Source organism: Antechinus flavipes, chromosome 2 (assembly GCF_016432865.1).
Source record: "Antechinus flavipes isolate AdamAnt ecotype Samford, QLD, Australia chromosome 2, AdamAnt_v2, whole genome shotgun sequence".
In the NCBI taxonomy this organism is placed as follows: domain Eukaryota; kingdom Metazoa; phylum Chordata; class Mammalia; order Dasyuromorphia; family Dasyuridae; genus Antechinus; species Antechinus flavipes.
The window spans coordinates 364,954,265-364,972,612 of record NC_067399.1 but is presented as its reverse complement, the minus strand read 5'-3'; the positions used below and the strand labels follow the sequence as shown (position 1 = coordinate 364,972,612).

The following is an 18,348-nucleotide window of genomic DNA, read 5'->3' as shown; positions in this document are numbered from 1 at the left end:
TGTCTCCAATATAGCCCATTTGAACTCAGCTTTTCTTAGAGGCCTCTCTCTTTCTCCTTGGTTCTAAGAGCTCTTGCAGCTTTGTCCTTTGCTTCTGCCTCTGCTTTCTTCAGCCTCCAGCCAGCACCTCCTTGCCTGGGGCTGGGCAGCTTTCTGTAGAGCCTTTCAGACCAGCTTGGTCTCATTGGGAGAAGTGCAGGAGCCCAGTCACCACAGTGGTGTGAGATGAATGAATCTGTTTGCGCCTCCAAGAGAGGGCTTCTGGCTCTCCCAGATGCTCTGTGTCTGGCCCAGAGTGCTCCTCTCCAATATAATTCATCTGAACTCCCTTAACTGGGCCTCTGTTTTCTTCTTATATATCAGAGAGTGGGATTATGGGTTTTCTCCCATAGTGCTCTGTGGCCCTAAGAGCTTCAAGGGAGGTATGAATTCGGATATCTCATACTAAATCCTGAAATCTCCCAAATGTATGAACTCCAGTGAGTAAAGGTGTGAACACAAGCATTGTATCAATTAGTTCTACTTAGTACCTTGTTTCAGGTTCTGGCCCAAAGCACCTTGATTAGATCAAGGATACTGAACCATGCTAAATTAGATAATTATTGTCTCTATCAACTCTAATGACTTAACAGTTTGTAAAGATTCCTACAGAACACAAAGTTTTGCAAGGGTGAATGTTGAAAATTATCTATGCATTTTAAAAATTTTCTAAATTAATTAATTATTTTCATAATTATAACTTTTTATTGACAGAACCCATGCCTGGGTAATTTTTTATATTATCCCTTGCTCTCACTTCTCTTCCGACTTTCCCCCTCCCTCCCTCCACCCCCTCCCCTAAGATGGCAAGCAGTCTTATACATGTTAAATATGTCACAGTATATCCTAGATACAATATATGTGTGCAGAACCGAACACTTCTCTTGTTGGACAGGAAGAATTGGATTCAGAAGGTAAAAATAACCCGGGAAGAAAAACAAAAATTATGCATATGTTTTGAAAATAAAAAACTTTAGTTAAAAAAGGGGGAAAAAGCCCAAATATATATATGTCTTTAAAAGCAAAATAAACAGGCCATGGAAATTTGGATTCAAATGATTGAATGCCCATTAAAGGACTTGCCATTCATTGTTCAGAAATCCATTTTAGGTACTTTTTGTAAAATTTCTGGTCTGTTCGAGGCTGTGGATGTAAAAATCTTCCGTTTTGATGACTTGACATAACCTGTCACTGGCCTGTTATTTTATTAATCCTGAGAACCAAATTTCATATAACCTGGACCACTGAATCAAGATGGAAAGTCTCAAAGGATATGTGTGTGTGTGTATGTGTGTGTGTGTGTGTGTGTGTGTGTGTGTGTGTGTGTGTGTAAGAGACAGAGAGACTGAGCACATATGCACGCTACTTTTCACCTTGTATTTAAAGTCCAACATCTTCAGCCTCACTTTTTTGCCCCTTGCATACCTTAATCACATATCTGACTTGTTAGGTCTGAAGATCGTGAAATCATCATGATGACAAAAATTCTAGTTGAGTAAGCCATCTGTTCATGGAAGAGCATATAGGCAAATTCCTGTCAATAAATAAACATGTATTTGTAAAAATGCATCTAGTTGATGTGCTTGACTACTGTGTAGTTGGGTCAGTACTACATATGGGAACAAGACAAATATGAGGAACACCAAAGCCAAAGGCTCTACTGTAGAAATCTCACATTCTGTTTCTCCTGTGCAACTCTTGGAGTACCTGGAGTCTTCCTGACTTGTAAGGGTAAAAACAGCAGCTATAGTGTAATGTTTTGGCTAATATTCAGTGGGAAATAGGAAGGTAAAAGAGGAGAAGGAACTAATGTTCTGTGGGTTTTCCAGCTTGAGTTCCATTGTACTCTTAGGAGTAGAGTCTGAGACTTAGTTCTGTCTTCTCTGTTATTTATTTATTTAGGACAAAGCAATTGCAGTTAAGGGATTTGCCCAGGGTCATAAAGCCAAGTGTCAAAACTGAGACTTCATTTGAACTCAGACTGGTTCTCTAACCATTGTACTACCTAGCTTTCTTCCCTTTCTCTATAATTATTGAAGACATGGCCATCCTCCTAATCACCAGGGCTTAGAACCTAGGGGTCAAATTCCTCACCATCAAATCTAGGGGAGGGAGTGGAGAGAAGGAAGGGAAAAGTTGGAACAGAAGTTTTTGCAAAAGTCAATGTTGAAAAATTACCCATGCATATGTTTTGTCAATAAAAAGCTATAATTAAAAAACAACTAAAGTCAACCAAAAAACCAAAAAAAAAAAAAAAAAAAAAAAAAAGAAAGAAAGAAAGAAAGAAAAAAAAAGAAAATGTAAACAAACAACAAAAAAAGTGAAAATACTATGTTGGGATCTATACTCAGTTCCCATAGTTCTCTCTCTGAGTGCAGATGGTTTTCTCCATCACAAGACCAGTAATTCAGGAACTGGCCTGAATTATCTCAGTGTTGAAAATAGCCACAGCCATAAGAATTGATCATTGTATAATTTTGTTGCTGTGAAAAATGTTTTTCTGGTTATATTCACTTTACTAAGCATCACTTCCTATAAGTCTCCTTGCTGATTATTTCTTATAAAACAATAATATTCCATTACATATATATCTAATAGCTTACTTAGCCATTCTCCAACTGATGGCATCCTCTCCAACTGATGGCATCCACTCCATTGGAAAAAAATATTGTAGATATGCAAAATATTTCAAATTTTAAAAAAAGTTTTAAGTTGTATTTGTTTTCACTTTGAAATTTGAGCATATTTTCAAGTGTGCATTTTTTTTTTTTTTGAAATTGTTATTTCCATTGATCCTTTGGGGAATATTTACTGGTTACACAAATAATTATTAATATTTCAGATGCTCAATATTGTTACATATATTAATTCTTAATAAAAATGCTATTCTTTGGTGGAAATACACAGGACTTGAAATTCAGTAGATGTGGGGAAGATTGATCTCTGCCACCAGCTTCATCATGTTCCTGTTTCTATTGCTCAGTTTCCTATTTTGTCAGTTTACCACTTTAAAATAAGTGGTTTGAAGAGAAATATGTGAGGTCCCTTTTAGACCTAATAGTGTATGTCCCTATGGTTTAAGGCTTATTAAAAACATGTATTTATTTATTCTGTGTCTACAATTTTAACATGAAAATTATTCCAGAGAAGGAAGAACATTTTCTTAAGGTGGCTAGACCATATACATGTTTCCCAGATAATACAGAGTAAGCAAATCTTTTTTCTTTCCCTCATTCTTTGTTCTCTGTCCCTTTTCTGCTGATATTTTCCTCCTTCCAGTGCAAAAAAGTAAAATTTTCTAGAAAAATATAAAAATTAGATACAGGAAAGGTACTAATTTATTTTCTTTAGAAGATTAATCCTTCATCCTCTTTCCTTGTTAGGTTAAGCAAATGTTTGATGACAGTACCTGTGGAATGTAGTGTGAAAAGGAGGTTGGTGAACACATATCCTAGTATGTAGAATTAGGTTACTTTGTTTCTGTTAGCAGCTGTGTTAGCCTGGAAGATTGTGGGCGTTGGTCTGCCATGAAATGGCTGTTACTGTGAGCTGATTGGTAGAAAAGAGGAATAGATGATGTCATCTTCACTTACAGGCAAAGCTAGAAGGAAATAGATTCTCTAATTTTCTTCCTTCCTCCCAAATATTGTCCATAGTAGTTATAAAATACACACATATGCACGTGGTTGTGGTTTGAGTCCTTTGTGCACTGAAGTAGCTTTTGAAATATAAGATGAACATCTCACTGGCTGAGCTGTAAGGTTCTTATATAAGTGTATAGTCAGCACATACATAACAAAGAGAGAAGCTTCTTTTAGTCTTTTCCTTTCATTTTTGGGTTAACCATAGCTTTGTCTGATATTAGTAAGACTGAAATGTTTTTTTATAAATATGACTACTTTTTTTGAGTCTTTAATAAAATCAGGAAGGTTTATTTTGTCCACTAAGATTATTGACCATTGTCACCTAATATATTTTTCTTTAATTCAAGGAAATAATTCAGGTAAAAAATTAGATTTATTAGATTTTCTTTTCAGGACATTCAAAATCATTTGTAGTTTATTACTTGCTTGAAACTAGAACTGAACTACTTATAATCAGAAGCTAGATAGTTTTTTTTGCTCTTGTGAGATTACTTTAGTCTTAATGACAGTTTTGTCTGTTCAGGTCTACATCTCAGTATTTTTAAAAAGTAAGTAACTCTTCAGTATCATGAAATCTCAAATTCAGATCTCATATTTTTAGTAGCTTATTTCTTTGTTACTTGAGTCTAATAGTTAAAATTTTCCTAAGCTTAAGTCTGGATAGTTACACCCTTATTTAGATCGATAATGCCTCACTCACCAGAGGTGTTAGGAAGGCTCACTCTTTGAGTAACTGATAATTATCATCAGAGATGCTTTTTTTGTTAGGGGTGGTTCTTTTAACCTAATAATCCTGGTCTTTAAGGTTCTGTTTTTATAGCCCTTCCCTCCTCAAGTTGCTCTCTACCTCCAAAACAAATTTTTCCTATATAGAAGTAAATTTTAGATTATTTTTATATTTATTCCAATAATTTTGTTGCTTTAGAGGTTTATTTCTTGTTATTAATGTATATTTTTGCCCCTGGAAAATACATTTTGTTTTGGCTACTGAGAGGAGATACTACTACTTCTTAAGTGCATTTTTTGTATGAGATTCAAGTAGTTGTAATAGTGAATAGCCGTCACATATTGTAGAAGTAATGATGACAGCTAGAAGGTAGTAGTAATGATGTTGATAGGGTAGAATTAAGGAGTTTTCCATATATCTTATAAAATAAAGACATTTTGAGAAGACATTTCCATTTTGTCAGAACACATATGCCTTCAGACATTAGATTTTTTTTTTGGTGTTGTAGCTAGATTTTTTTCTAAGAATAAAGCCCTTTTTTTCCCTTTCAAGTAGCTTAAAAGATTCTTTAGAGGAATTATACATGGCCTCAGCTAAATTATTGTACTACTGAATTTTCTTGGTTTTAATTTTTGCAAGATCACATTTTCTTCCTACTTAACAGTTAAGTTGCCCCTACTTGGCTAGCTGTTACTGCATAATGATATCTGAATTTTTTTCCATTGTAGATGACTTAGACTCGGATTCCACTTTTAAAATTCATTCTTTCCATACATTAAAGTCTTCTTGAAGAGTATTCTTATTCTCTTCTGAATATTTATTTCTTAAGTAGCTATGAAGCAGAAGCTCCGGAAATGAGTGTTACAAAGACAAACATGACAGCTGGGTGAGAGCAAGGCTGCCTCAGATGCTTAGAAAGCAAGACTGAATTGCTGCAGCTCATTCTCTTTTCCCTTGGGATTACGGAAGTGTGTTAAATTTGAATACTAGGATTAGAAAGCACTATTCCCCAATGTATCCAGTTGTGGATTCATTATGAATTAAAGCAAATAAAAATTATAAAAGAATAAAGGTTATGCATTGTGCATAACCTGCAGATTAGAACACTCAAATGAGAAATTTTTGAAGAAAATAAATAGCATGCTGATATATTTCATGAAAGGGAGGGGCATATGTATGTGTATGTTAGGGTGGAGGTTTCAGTAAAGTTGCCCTGTGTGCTACATCTGCAGATACAGTAGCCAATTGATCTAATGCAGTTTCTGAAGGCTTTCTATACAGGTGATGTCATCCTTTTAGCTCCATTCCCCTCCCACTTTCTTTCCTCCTTATTAGATATTTCATCTTACTGCGGAGCATAGAATCGATAGGAGCTTCTCCACAGGGAGCCTCTGGAAAGCAGACACAGATAGCAGGAATTAAGGCACTAGCATTCAGTCTTGCTGTGACAGAAGATGTAATATTTGTATTACGTTATATAAATGTTTTAATTGAAAAAACAAACCTTAGATTAACCATATATCTAGTTGGTACTTTAGGATTGGAAATAGCACTGCAGAGTTGTAAATCGTGCATCGAAAAAGAGAAAAGAAAAAGAATTTGGATTACAAAGATTCAGAAGCGACACAGAATAAACCTGTTAGAGTATTTCATTAGTTGGATTTTTCTTCCTTTTTCGGTTGGTAAGAAAAAAAAAAGAAATTAAAGGATATGGAGTTTGATTCAGATGCAGAAGAATCATTGTAATATTTGATTTATGCAATGAAATAGGTAGAAAGAAAGGAAGCATGAAGATATTCTCTTGTTACTGATGCTACATTTTTGGGAACAAATGCTGGAAAGTATCAGAGGCTCAGGTTTGGTGTATGTTGTATTACTTGTTTAATTTGATCCAGAATTAACTGTTGGTGTTACTACTGTGTAGGTATGTGCTAAGTGACTGAAGAAGCATGTGGCAATTTGAATGCTCAGAGCCTGAAGCACAAAAACATCTTGATTTACATTTGTATGCTTGTTAAAAGGAACATTTTCATAGGAATTGAGGCAATTGGTTTAGTTCTAGGCTCAAAGGTACTGAAATCCAGTTAAGCTGGTAATTTTTCGAATTCACTGTGGAAAAGAATCCTAAGAAGTTTTCTTTCTACATTGCTACATTGGCTTATGATTTGTGAAGAGAAAACAAAAAGGATTTTTTGCCAGTGTTTTTTTCCCTGTGCCTTCGGGTTTTTTTTTTTTTTTTAAAGGAAACTTTATTTTCCAGTCCAGGAAATGGCTTTTCTTGTTCGCTGTTATGCCAATTGTCTTCAGCCCTGGGCCTCCAAAGTAAGTGATTATCATTATTTTCCTTGAGCTGGATGAACCATAATAATATTTTTGTTTCGTAAACTTAAACATGAGCAGTATGTAAGTTTATATTGTGAATGAGCTCTTAATATTTCTGATAGCATTTATATGAGTTTTAAACTTTTAAGAATATAGAATCTCAATCCTCTTATTATTCAAATAAATACCTTAATTGCCTTTTATTCAGAATATTAAAAAAAAAAACCATAAACCCTATAAACTTTTGGCTGAGCTTAAGCCAAATTTTAGAAAATACCTGCTTAATAATGTGTTAAACTTAAATACATTGAATCCAAGGTTTATATAGAAACTAGATATTATCAAAATAAGGTATTCATATAATGGTTGCTTATTGCTTTAGTCTTTATTTGTTTAAATGATGTTCTCCTACCAGCTTACCAAGATCTTTTTTAGTAAAACTGTCATGTTTCTGATTTCACTTTGACTTGGCAGAATTGAAATTAATTGGCATGTAGAACTCATAAATTCAACATTTTTAGTTGTGATAAAATTATGAATATGTATTTTCAAATAAATCATAATTTAGTTATGCTTTTTCTTTGAAGTAGAAATGATTGTTGGTAATCATATATTCTGAGCAATATGATCTTTATATAATAAACAAAAAATTCTGCAATAATATTCCTAAATATTATTCAATTAGTATCATGGACCCTTTAGCATTCTGACATTGGACTTCTGTTTATATGCAAGTTATTTGTATAGCTGCTTACAGCTTATTAAAAATCCTCTTACTTTCTAAAGAAAAGTTTAGCTGTTCTTCAGAAAGCTATATCAGTGGATCCAACTAAAATAGTTTTATTTAGTGTGGATTTTTCTGTATGGGTATGTTTTGAACAAGATATTAGATACAATGATAGTGATTGCCACACCTTCTACTTTTTAAATTTTTATTTATTTGGAATAACATGCTGTGTTTTCTGATTCCTGCTGTCAGAAAGCATACTTATATGATTTAACAAATTCTTCTTTTATTATACCATTGCATAAAGATAAGCTTTCCATGTAGATGTTTTTAACTTAGTTAAGAACAATGGAAACACTTTCTGGGATGATCTAAAAGCTGTGCTTTTGCTGAATAAAAACTATCAAGATTTGAACTCACGTTTCCATTGTTAAATAACAAATGTTCTTTTGAACATTATTCAGTGAGAAGCATTTTATCACTAAATTAAAGGTACAGAGCTTTCCCTTGCATTTGAGCCTTTTGCTCAAGATAAAACATGGAAATTGTTCTGAAGTTATTCAATGGAAGATTAAAAATAAGAGATAGTATCATCTGATTGAAAAAAAGGGAAAATTTGATGATATTCATTGGATGTTTCAGGTTTTTTTTTAAAGATATTTATACAATTGTCATAATGATTTTGTATTTACATAATTGTAGTACTCTATTAATCTAATTATTTTTGTTAGGTGATCTGAAGTATCTTTTTCTTTTCTGCCACTTTGCCACTAATTACATACAGGACAAAGGGGCATTTTATATTTTTCTTTGTTTAATGGCTTTCCATGACCAAAGAATTCATAACCAAGTGGTTAGTTTAGGGGGGATGAGTTTATCCTATTACTGGGGCTATATTTGAAGTTTTTTCCAATTTGGTAATACTTGCCAGATTTTTCTATCTCTTATAGCCATTGAGAACTTGTGATTATCTCTCCTCCACAATGAGACAATGGAGTAGGACTTTGCGAAGTCCTTTAATTTTAACTGATAGTACTCTAAATGCGAGAGTATTTCAAGTGACCAGTTATTAGATGTGCATTACTAGAGAAACTGAAACACATTTTATCTTCTTAGCTATAAATGAAGTCAGAAAAAGGAAGTTTAGCTAACTACAAGGATGACTCAGAAGTACTCTTTGAAGAAGTAAAGAAGTTGACAGAGTTGATTTTGTCATGTGCCCAAACCAATAGAAAACTTTTTTTTTTCCCATGGAATATTTGGTCATTTCATATTGTAATTCAAAATATTTATTTGTGTAAAAGATTGTCATGAAAATAATTTCAGCATATGTACCAGCTTTGGTTACAAAGGATAGAAGAAATAGAGAAATTCTATGACAAATTAGATGACATTCCAATTAAATCAACATTTACTCTGCCTCAGTGCAATCAGAGACTTAAGTGTGAAACTGGGGAAAGGTTAATATTGTGAGAGATAGTTGGGAAAAATAGTTAAAGAAGAAGGAATGAGAGAAATATTGCTTAGACACAAAATCTAACTTCTTTCTTATAGAACACTTTCTTTTGGAAAAAGAATGGTAGTGCTAGACATGGAAAATATCAAATAACATGACAAAAAATGAATTAGGTTTATATTTTAAGAGACAAGGAAAGCTTCATTAGTGCTGTGGAAATTATCCTTAAATAAATTGTACATATTTAGACCTGACTCTTGTCAGAGCAAGGATCAGATTATATAAAAAACAAGGAGAAAAAGTAATGAGAAAAACATTTGTCATTCAAGACAACTAATTTCAGAGACGTTTATATAGTTGATTCTGAAAATGAGAAACTGATAACTGATTTTCGTGTTATATAAATGTAGCCTGTTATAAATTAATTGCCACAGTGAGAAAATAAAAAGAATTCAAAAAAGTGTCCAAGTCACCAAAAGTTTGACTTAGATGCCAAGTGGAGACAGATGGTGGTCAAAGGCAACATCAGGTCAGACTATAAATTAGTTGGAATGTAAATAAAATAATATAACAGATGCTGGATGATTATAAGCAATATTGTTTCATGAAACTGAGAGGAATGGAGGGTAAAAATTAGTTTAAAGAAAGATTGGTAAAAGATCCAAAGTAAAATTATTATGGATGTTTTAAGAGGAAAATAGGATAGTAAACAAAAGAAAAATAGGAAGAGGCTTCAAAAATTAAACATCTCAGTTCTTAGGGTTTTTTTTCCCTTTTTTTTTTTTTAAATTAAAGCTTTTTATTTACAAAACACATGCATGGATAATTTTTCAACATTGATCCTTGTAAAACCTTTTGTTCCACATTTTTCCCTCTTTACTCCCATCCCCTCCCCTACCTGGCAGATAGTCCAAAATATGTTAAATATATTAAAATATATGTTCAATTCAACATATTTATACAGTTATCTTGCTGCACAACAAAAATCAGGTCAAGAAGGAAGAAAAAAACCCAGAAAACAAAATGCAAGCAAATAACACAGAGAGAGTGAGAATGCTATGTTGTGGTCTACATTCAGTTCCTTTGGTCCTTTTCTCTGGATGTAGATGACTCTCTTCATATCAGTTCTTAGTTTTTTATATTCTTATATGGGAGATAGAAATACCATTAAATAGAACAAACAATAAAAGGAACCAAATTGACCATATTTTTATAGCAAAAATATGTATGCGAGATGATTCAGTTTTATTGACAGACCAATATGCAAGGTGTCTGAAGGAAAAGGCAATGAAAAATGTGGGGGGAAAAATTTGGACCTTATGAATAATGAATAACTGAGAATATCAACTTAATTCTGAACTATATAGCTGCTAACAAATCATTAAATTCTTTATGTGAATACAACACATGTACAAATCTAAGATATCCATCCTTATTGAAATATTAGTAGGAAAAATAAAAATTCACAGTATCAGCAAATATTTATTGAGTATATGTTGTTTATGTACTTGGTATCTAATGATAATCTCTTCTTTGCTCATAGAGCTTAGATTTTAATGGAGACCCATGTACGTAAATATGTAAATATTAGATATAGATAGGGGGTAAATTCACAGGGAAAAGTAACTCCAGATTAAAGGCTTCTTGCAGAAGGTAGCATTGAAGCTTGAAGAAATCCAGAGACACTAAGAAAGGAACTTATGTTAGAAAATTAGGAGAAGCTAGAAGTTTTGCAGATTTGGGGAGGACATAAGTAAGAAGATGAATGACTATTTGTCAGCAATAATAAATAGGTCAGTACAGCTTATCCATAAATTCTTTAGTGGACAGCAGTGTATATAATTACTGGACAGTTTGTTATGAAGAACTTTAAATGATAGAGAACTTTATATCTGATCCTTGAGTATGTCATAAGGAGCCAGTACTATATATTGAAAAAGGAGACATGGTTATACTTACACTTTAGAAAAATCACTATGGCAGCTGAATGAGAGATGGATTGGAATAGGAACAGGCTTGAAAGCAAGAATAGCAAATTAAAAGAAAATCAAATAAAATTGCAGCAGTCCTTTTGAGAAGTGATCAGGGCCTACCTTAACTAATATGGTGGCTGTGTCAATGAAGAAAGGGAGACATACACAAAAGACATTATAGAAGTAGCCAAGTTTTGTTGAAAGATTGGGTATGTTGGCTAAGTGCAAATCAGGAGTAAAGGATGACACGGTACAAACCTGTGTAACTGGGAAGGTGATGGTGTCCTCTAAGGAATTTGGGAAGAGGAAAGGATTTAGGAAGAAAGATAACAAGTACTGTTTGGAACATTGAGAGTTTAGAGTAACAGGGGTCCTCAAACTTTTTAAATAGGGGGGCCAGTTCACTGTCCCTCAGACTGTTGGAGGGCCGGACTATAGTAAAAACAAAAACTTTATTTTGTGGGCCTTTAAATAAAGAAACTTCATAGCCCCTGGGTGAGGGGGATAAATGTTCTCAGCTGCTGCATCTGGCCCACGGGCCATGGTTTGAGGACACCTGGATAGAACATTCAATTTAATATTTCAGTTGTATTGCAGGACTTGAATTCAAGAGAAACTGGGGCTGAACATGTATACATATATATGTATATATAAATTTGCATTTACATTGGCATATCCATATACAAACTTGTGCATATTATGTATTATATGAAAAAAAAAACCCTCTGCTTAGAAATAATAATTGAATCCATGGGGGTTGATGAGATACAGCTAAGCAGCTAAACAGCTAGGTACCACAGTGGGATAGGATATGGGTTCTGGAGATCCCATTTGTAAAACAATTAGCAAAGCAAAATGAGATATTATTTGTAAAGCATCTGGCCTGTATTATGCTTATTTCCTTTCTTCATACTTGACATATTATATAGAGAAAAAGAGAAAACGTCCTAGGGCACAGCCTTTGATGACATCCACAGTTAATGAAAATCTCATGAATAAAGAACCAATAAAGGAGCCTGAGAAGGTTCAGACAGACAGGTAGGAAGAAAATAATGAGAAAGTAGACTCTCAAGATGCCTAGAAGAAAAAAGAGAAGACAGGAGGACAAAGTATCAGATTCTTGAAGAATGGTCAGGAAGAATGAGTATTAAGGAAAGGCTATTAGATTTGGCAATTAATAATTGGTCATTGATAATTTTGGAGAGAACAATTTGATTTGAATGAATTAGTCAGAAACCAGACTGCAGAGAATTTAGAAGATAGAAAGTAGACACATATATTATAGATGACTTTGGAAAAGTTGAGAAGGACATGAAAGATCTAAGACAAGAGCTGGTAGTGATAGAAGGAACTTTATTGAGGAATTTTTTTTAAAGATGAAGGCTTTTGGGGCATATTTGTAGGAATTAAGGCGGGTACCAGTAAAAAGGGAGAGATTGGAGAGGAGAGTGTACTCAATATAGTGAAATCCTGGCTTTTTTTCCAACAAGGTTTCTCCATTCATATATTAAAAATAATTCTAGTGTCCTTAAAATATATAACAATAAAAACAGCTCTGTTTGGAAACCCTTCATTCATAAAAACCAAGGCATAAAAGGATATTTCTGTTCACCAATAATGAATACTTTGATGGAGGAGATCCACCAGAGAGTGGATTGAAGAATGTTTTCCTTTGGATGATGATGTCCTTTTTATGGATGATAATTATGCTGCTTTTGTTCAGGCCAAGATCTTTTTCTCCATTCAAAAGAATTTGATTTGAATATCTAGCTAGGAAATACCAAGTTCATGAAGAACATGTATTACCTAGATTGTGACATAATCTTTTCTCTCAGGGTATTCCTAGGACAAAGAGTGCTAATCAGTAACTAGTTGGGTTCATAATTAAACGGGAAAAGGAAAGCAGGCTGGATTGCCTTTGGGACTATACAGAGCATCTTCCCCCAGAGACAAAGGTTCAATTTTAAAATACCAATATTCGGTAGGAGTTGCTGAATATCATAGAGATGTCTTTAAAGAAATGATAAAGAAAAAAAAAAGGTCTGGTCACATGTGATCTTAGATTGTAGCTAGACTGGCAGAGTATTCTACTGATATCCTTGTTATATCATGTTATTATCTTTTTAATTTACTGAGTTTCTAGACTACTGAAATTCTAGGCCACATACAAATTGTAGTTTACATGTTACAATATTATTCATATTCATTTTTTTACCCTAAATACAAACATTTACATTCACAACGATGGCATATCTAAAAAAAAAATGCTCCAAGCTGTTAATATTAAGAGAAATAAGAATAAAAACAACTCTGAAGTTCCACTTCACATCTATCACATTGGCAAAGGTGACCAAAAAAGGAGAAAATGATTGTTTTTAGAAAGGGTATTTTATTAATGCTCTATGGTGAAGCTGTGAACTGATTCAGCTACTCTAGAAAACAATTTGGAGCTAACACCAAAACATCATTAAACTGTGATCTATTGTTATAGTCATCTATTATTATAGTCTGTCAGGACCTTTTTGGATTCCTCTGCTACCCTTCAGCATGTCAGCTGTTCTCCCATCTTGGTGCCAATCAGTATTATAGTCATATATTTTTCATGCATGGGCATGTGTTATGATGTAGGTTATACAGTTGTTCTGGGTCTCTCTTAACCTGTTTAATAATATTGTATTATTTGGTCATATTCATATGCCTTAATTTAATTATTGCCCAGTCAGTAGACATCCATGTTTCTAATTCTTTGTCAGTAGACTAGCATTTGTGAAATGCTTCCTACATGCCAGTTTTTGCTAAAACCAAAAAGTGTTGTTATGAATATTTTTATACACATGGATCCTTTTCCTTTTTTTTTTTTTTTTTTTTTTTTTAATTTTTTGGGTAAAAGCCTAGTTGATATCTTCAAAGGCATTCATGGTTTAATGATGTTTTGGTATTAGCTCCAAATTGTTTTCTAGAGTAGTTGAATCAGTTCACAGCTTCACCATAGAGCATTAATAAAATACCCTTTCTAAAAACAATTATTTTCTCCTTTTTTGGTCACCTTTGCCAATATGATAGATGTGAAGTGGAACTTCAGAGTTGTTTTTATTCTTATTTCTCTTAATATTAACAGCTTGGAGCATTTTTTTTTCCCTCACATAGTTCCTCATAGCTTTTCCTTTTTAGAAAAACTTATTCATATTTATATTTTGATCATTTTTCTCTGGAGAATGGCTTATTATAGCTATCAGTTTCCTATATCTTCATTGTCAGACCTTTATCAGAGAAACATACTGCCAAAATTTTTCCTAATTAACTTTCTTTTCTAAGCAACTATATTGATTAAAAACTTTTAAAAATTAATATATATTAATTAAATATAAATATAAATTAATTAAAATAATTTATAATTTTTTCATTTACAAGATGGTTTTAACATTCATTTTTGTAAGATTTTGCGTTCCAGTTTTTTCTCCCTCCCTCCATTACTTTCCCTCCTTTCCAAGATAGCAAGCAAACTAATAAACTATTGATTTTGTGTCAACTTTAAATTTTTATATAATCAAATTATCCATTTTATTATAATCTATTTCTTGTTTGATCAAGAACTTTTTCTATCCATAGAAAAGGATGTCTTCTCATATTTTTCTATGAGTTGACCTTACATGTGATCATATATCCCATTTGAACCACCAACATTTCTCTATGTACTTATATTTGAAACCAAAATGTCATTTTGACTCCTCATTTTGTCTACTCCTATACCTAATCTGTTGCCAAGTATTTATTTCTGCATTTACAACATCTCTTTTATAAATCCCCTCTTCTGTCCTGAAAATATCTACCATCTTGGTGGGAGTCCTCATCACTTTACACCTGGACCAATAATACCCTGCTGGTTGACCTCTCAGCCTTATGCAGCTCCCCAATCTAGTCCATCTGCCAATCAAGAGGCTAATTCAAAATGCAGTTGTAATCATGTCACTCCCTCCCTGCCCCTTCTTTCCCAATTCAGTAAACTCCACTGATTCCATATTATCTTCAGGACCAAATATAAAATCCTCTAGGGTTTTGTTGTTGTTTGGTTATCTATCCCTTCCTTCCTTTCCAGTCTTTTTAACATCTGACTTGTTTCAACATACACTGTAATTCAGTGATACTGCCTTCTTCAAATAAGATACTTTGCCAGTGGATGTCTTTCCATATCTAGAATAATGTCATTTCTCAGATATATCATCTGTTTTTTCAATGCCTTTTCTGAACCTCCTCAATGTTGGCACTTTGTCTCCAAGATTCTCTCCAATTATTGTGTGTGTGTATGTGTGTGTGTTCGTGTGTTTCTGTATTAACATAATTATAATTATTTACTTGGCTCTCTCATTAGACAGATAGCTTTAGACAGGGACTGTTTTTGCCTGTCTTGTTTTCCCAATGTTGGAAACAGTCTTATTTATTGACTGTAATTTGACTTTTTATATCTAGGTCATATATTCATTTGGAATTTAATTTGGTATTTAGTGTGAGAAGTCTGTCATTCCTAGCCATTTCTATCAGGTAAAAATTCCTTTCTTAGCCTGGCATTTGGAATCTTATTCATTGAAGTACACTATGTGCTATTACCTAATTTCTTGTTTTGATCAACTATTTTTGCCATAACACAGTGCTGTTACATGTTCAGTCAATATTCTTTTCATGTTGAATGAAAATGAAAAAAAAAATCCTTCTCTTACACAAAAAGCTTATAGTTATATTCTACTAAAGTCCAGAAATATTTTTGTTGCAATGGAAGCAAGCATTTTATCTGTATCCATATTGGACCACCAAATAGTTTCATTTGGAAGTGAATTTGGAATCTTTTTTTTTTTTTTTCCACCAATTTTTCCTCCTTTATCAAGGTCCTTTCTTTCCCCAAATCCTACAAAGATAGGATCTTTACTAAAAGAGGAGGGTGACAGATTTTCTATGTTAGTTGTATTAACTTCTTATTTGAAAAACCTTCTGTGTCCTTAGAACTCTAGAAGTGTCTCATAATTATTAAATATTTTTATAATATTAAAATTTTGAGGTGTACCTAAAATGCCTAAATGTAGACCTAAAGTGAAAAGTTATTTCATGTAGGAATATTAACATCAAGAACATTTTAAAGGGTATGGCTTTGAATATTATTTTCTTTTTTTCAGCTTCCTGCAGACCTTAACAAGTTGCACCTTACTGAAAACCCTCATCCACAGGTGACCCATGTCCCTTCTAGCCAGTCTGGATGTAGCATTGCCAGTGACTCAGGGAGCAGCAGTTTATCTGATATCTACCAGGTAATGCTTTAAGAACAGCTATCTTAGGTTTTGTTATAGTAACTGAAAGAATTATCTTTATCACTTTTATAAACAATAAATAACTAAATATTAGAGTATCCAAACAGTTCTACAATATTCTATTCTTACAGATATGTTAAGAATTTATTAGCTGCTTTCTTGTAGAAGAATTGAACAGTAGGGGAAAGGGATATTATAAATCTGGCAATTCTATAATAAAAGATTTTGTAATTGTTTGGATTAACTGGTGGATTAATTGCACTCTGAATCTTGCATTTTTGCAAATGTTTAATTCTTAAATTTCGTGACATTGTATAGATATTATTCATGTAATAATAATGTATATCTTTTGCCAGTTTTAAAAAATTTTCAGTCGTTTAATTTTCCCAATACTTGTATAGTTTTCAATATTTGTTTTTATAAGACTTTGTGTTCCAAATTTTTTCCCTCCCTCTCTTAACACCCTTCCCTTCAAGTTAGCAAGCAGTTCTTTTAAGCGTTTCCATATTTGTCATGTTGTACGAGAAAACTCAGACCAAAAGAGAAAAAAAAAACCATAAAAAAGAAAAAACCAAACAAGAAAACAAATAAGCAAAAAGTGAAAGTACTTCATAGTTTTCTCTTCAGATGTGAGTGGTATTTTCCATCCCAAGTCCATTAGAATTTCCTTGAATCACCTCATTGTTGAAAAGTATTTTACTTTGTGCAATGTTCTCTTGGTTCTGTTCACTTCACTCAGCATCAGTTCATATAAGTCTTTTCAGACTTTTTTTAGAAAGATCAGACTGCTCATCATTTTTTAAAGAACAATAGTATTCCATTCTATTCAGCCATTCTCAAACTGATGGACATCTATTCAATTTCTACTTCTTTGCCACTGCAAAAAGGGTTATTACAGACATTTTTGCACATGTGAGTCCTTTTCCCTCTTTTGTGATCTGTTTGGGATTTAAACCCAGTAGAAAGACTGCTGGATCAGAGAGTATGTATGCACTTTTACAGGGCTTTGGGCATAATTCCAGATTGGTCCCTAGGATGGTTATACCAATTCACAACTCCATCAGCAATATATTAGTGTCACAGTTTTTCTGTTATCCTCTTCAACATTTATCATTATCTTTTCCTCTTATCTTAGCCCATATGAAAGGTATAAAGCAAAACCTCAGTATTATCTTAATTTCTTTAATCAGTAGTGATTTTCCCCCATATCTCTAGAAATGGCTTTAATTTCTTTATCTGAAAATTATTCATATCCTTTGACTATTTATTAATTGGGGAATGACATATATTATTATAAATTTGAGTCAGTTGTTTATGTATTTTAGAAATGAGACCTTTATCAGAAACACTAGCTGTAAACATTTTTTTCCCCAGCTTCTGTTTCCCTTCTAATCTTTTGCCAGAGCTTTTTTTTTTTTTAAAATAGCTGATATTCATGGAAATAAATATGTGTGTAAATATTCATTTTATCAATTCATTATCGAAACATTATTTGAGTAAATTGAGTGACATATTAGAAAATATAAAACTATAAAATAAAAATGTTTAAAATGCAAACATTGAAATATATTATTTGCTTATTTATGCTGTTATGGCTTTTAGTTTTCATTTATTGTCTTTATATAAACTTTGTTTTGTAAATAATTTAATCTACAAAGAATTTTTAATTTGTGGTAGATTAACACAGTTCCAATCAACAAGCATTTATGGAATGCTTTCTGTAGTATTTTGTTGAGCTTAATTAAATGTATAGAAAAGTTTCTCATTGAATATTTGACTTTTTTTTTTTTGCTTATAAATTTACATTTTATGCCTTGGAGATATTGTGGGTTGAGTAACAGATTACAGCAGTAAAGTAGAGAATCACAAAACAAATCACACTAATTTTTTGTTTACCAGTGCATATAACAGTTAAGGTTTTATTCTACTGTAGACTTTTTTATTAAGTGTGTAGTAGTATTATTTCTAAAAAATATGCATACTTTAATTTAAAAAAATTATTGCCAAAAAAATGTTATCTTCTAATCCTTTAGTGAATAGTAATCTTTTTGCTGAAGAAGGATTGTGGTTGCTGAAGATAGGGTGGCTGTGACAGTTTCTTAAAATAAGAGAATAATGAAATTTGCTACAGCAGTTGATTATTCACTTGAATACTTAGAGGTC

At 32.6% G+C, this 18,348-nt stretch overlaps 1 protein-coding gene across 4 annotated transcripts in view; it reads left to right on the top strand.

Annotated features, from left to right (window-relative positions):
* The window catches only part of RAPGEF6 (Rap guanine nucleotide exchange factor 6), a 240,557-nt gene that overhangs the window by 91,011 nt on the left and 131,198 nt on the right, over positions 1–18,348 (top strand). For all 4 annotated transcript variants that reach the window (XM_051978209.1, XM_051978208.1, XM_051978211.1 and 1 more), the window contains exon 7: positions 16,054–16,185. In XM_051978209.1, the coding sequence (XP_051834169.1) occupies positions 16,054–16,185 (132 nt within the window). The remainder of the gene's footprint in view (positions 1–16,053; positions 16,186–18,348) is intronic.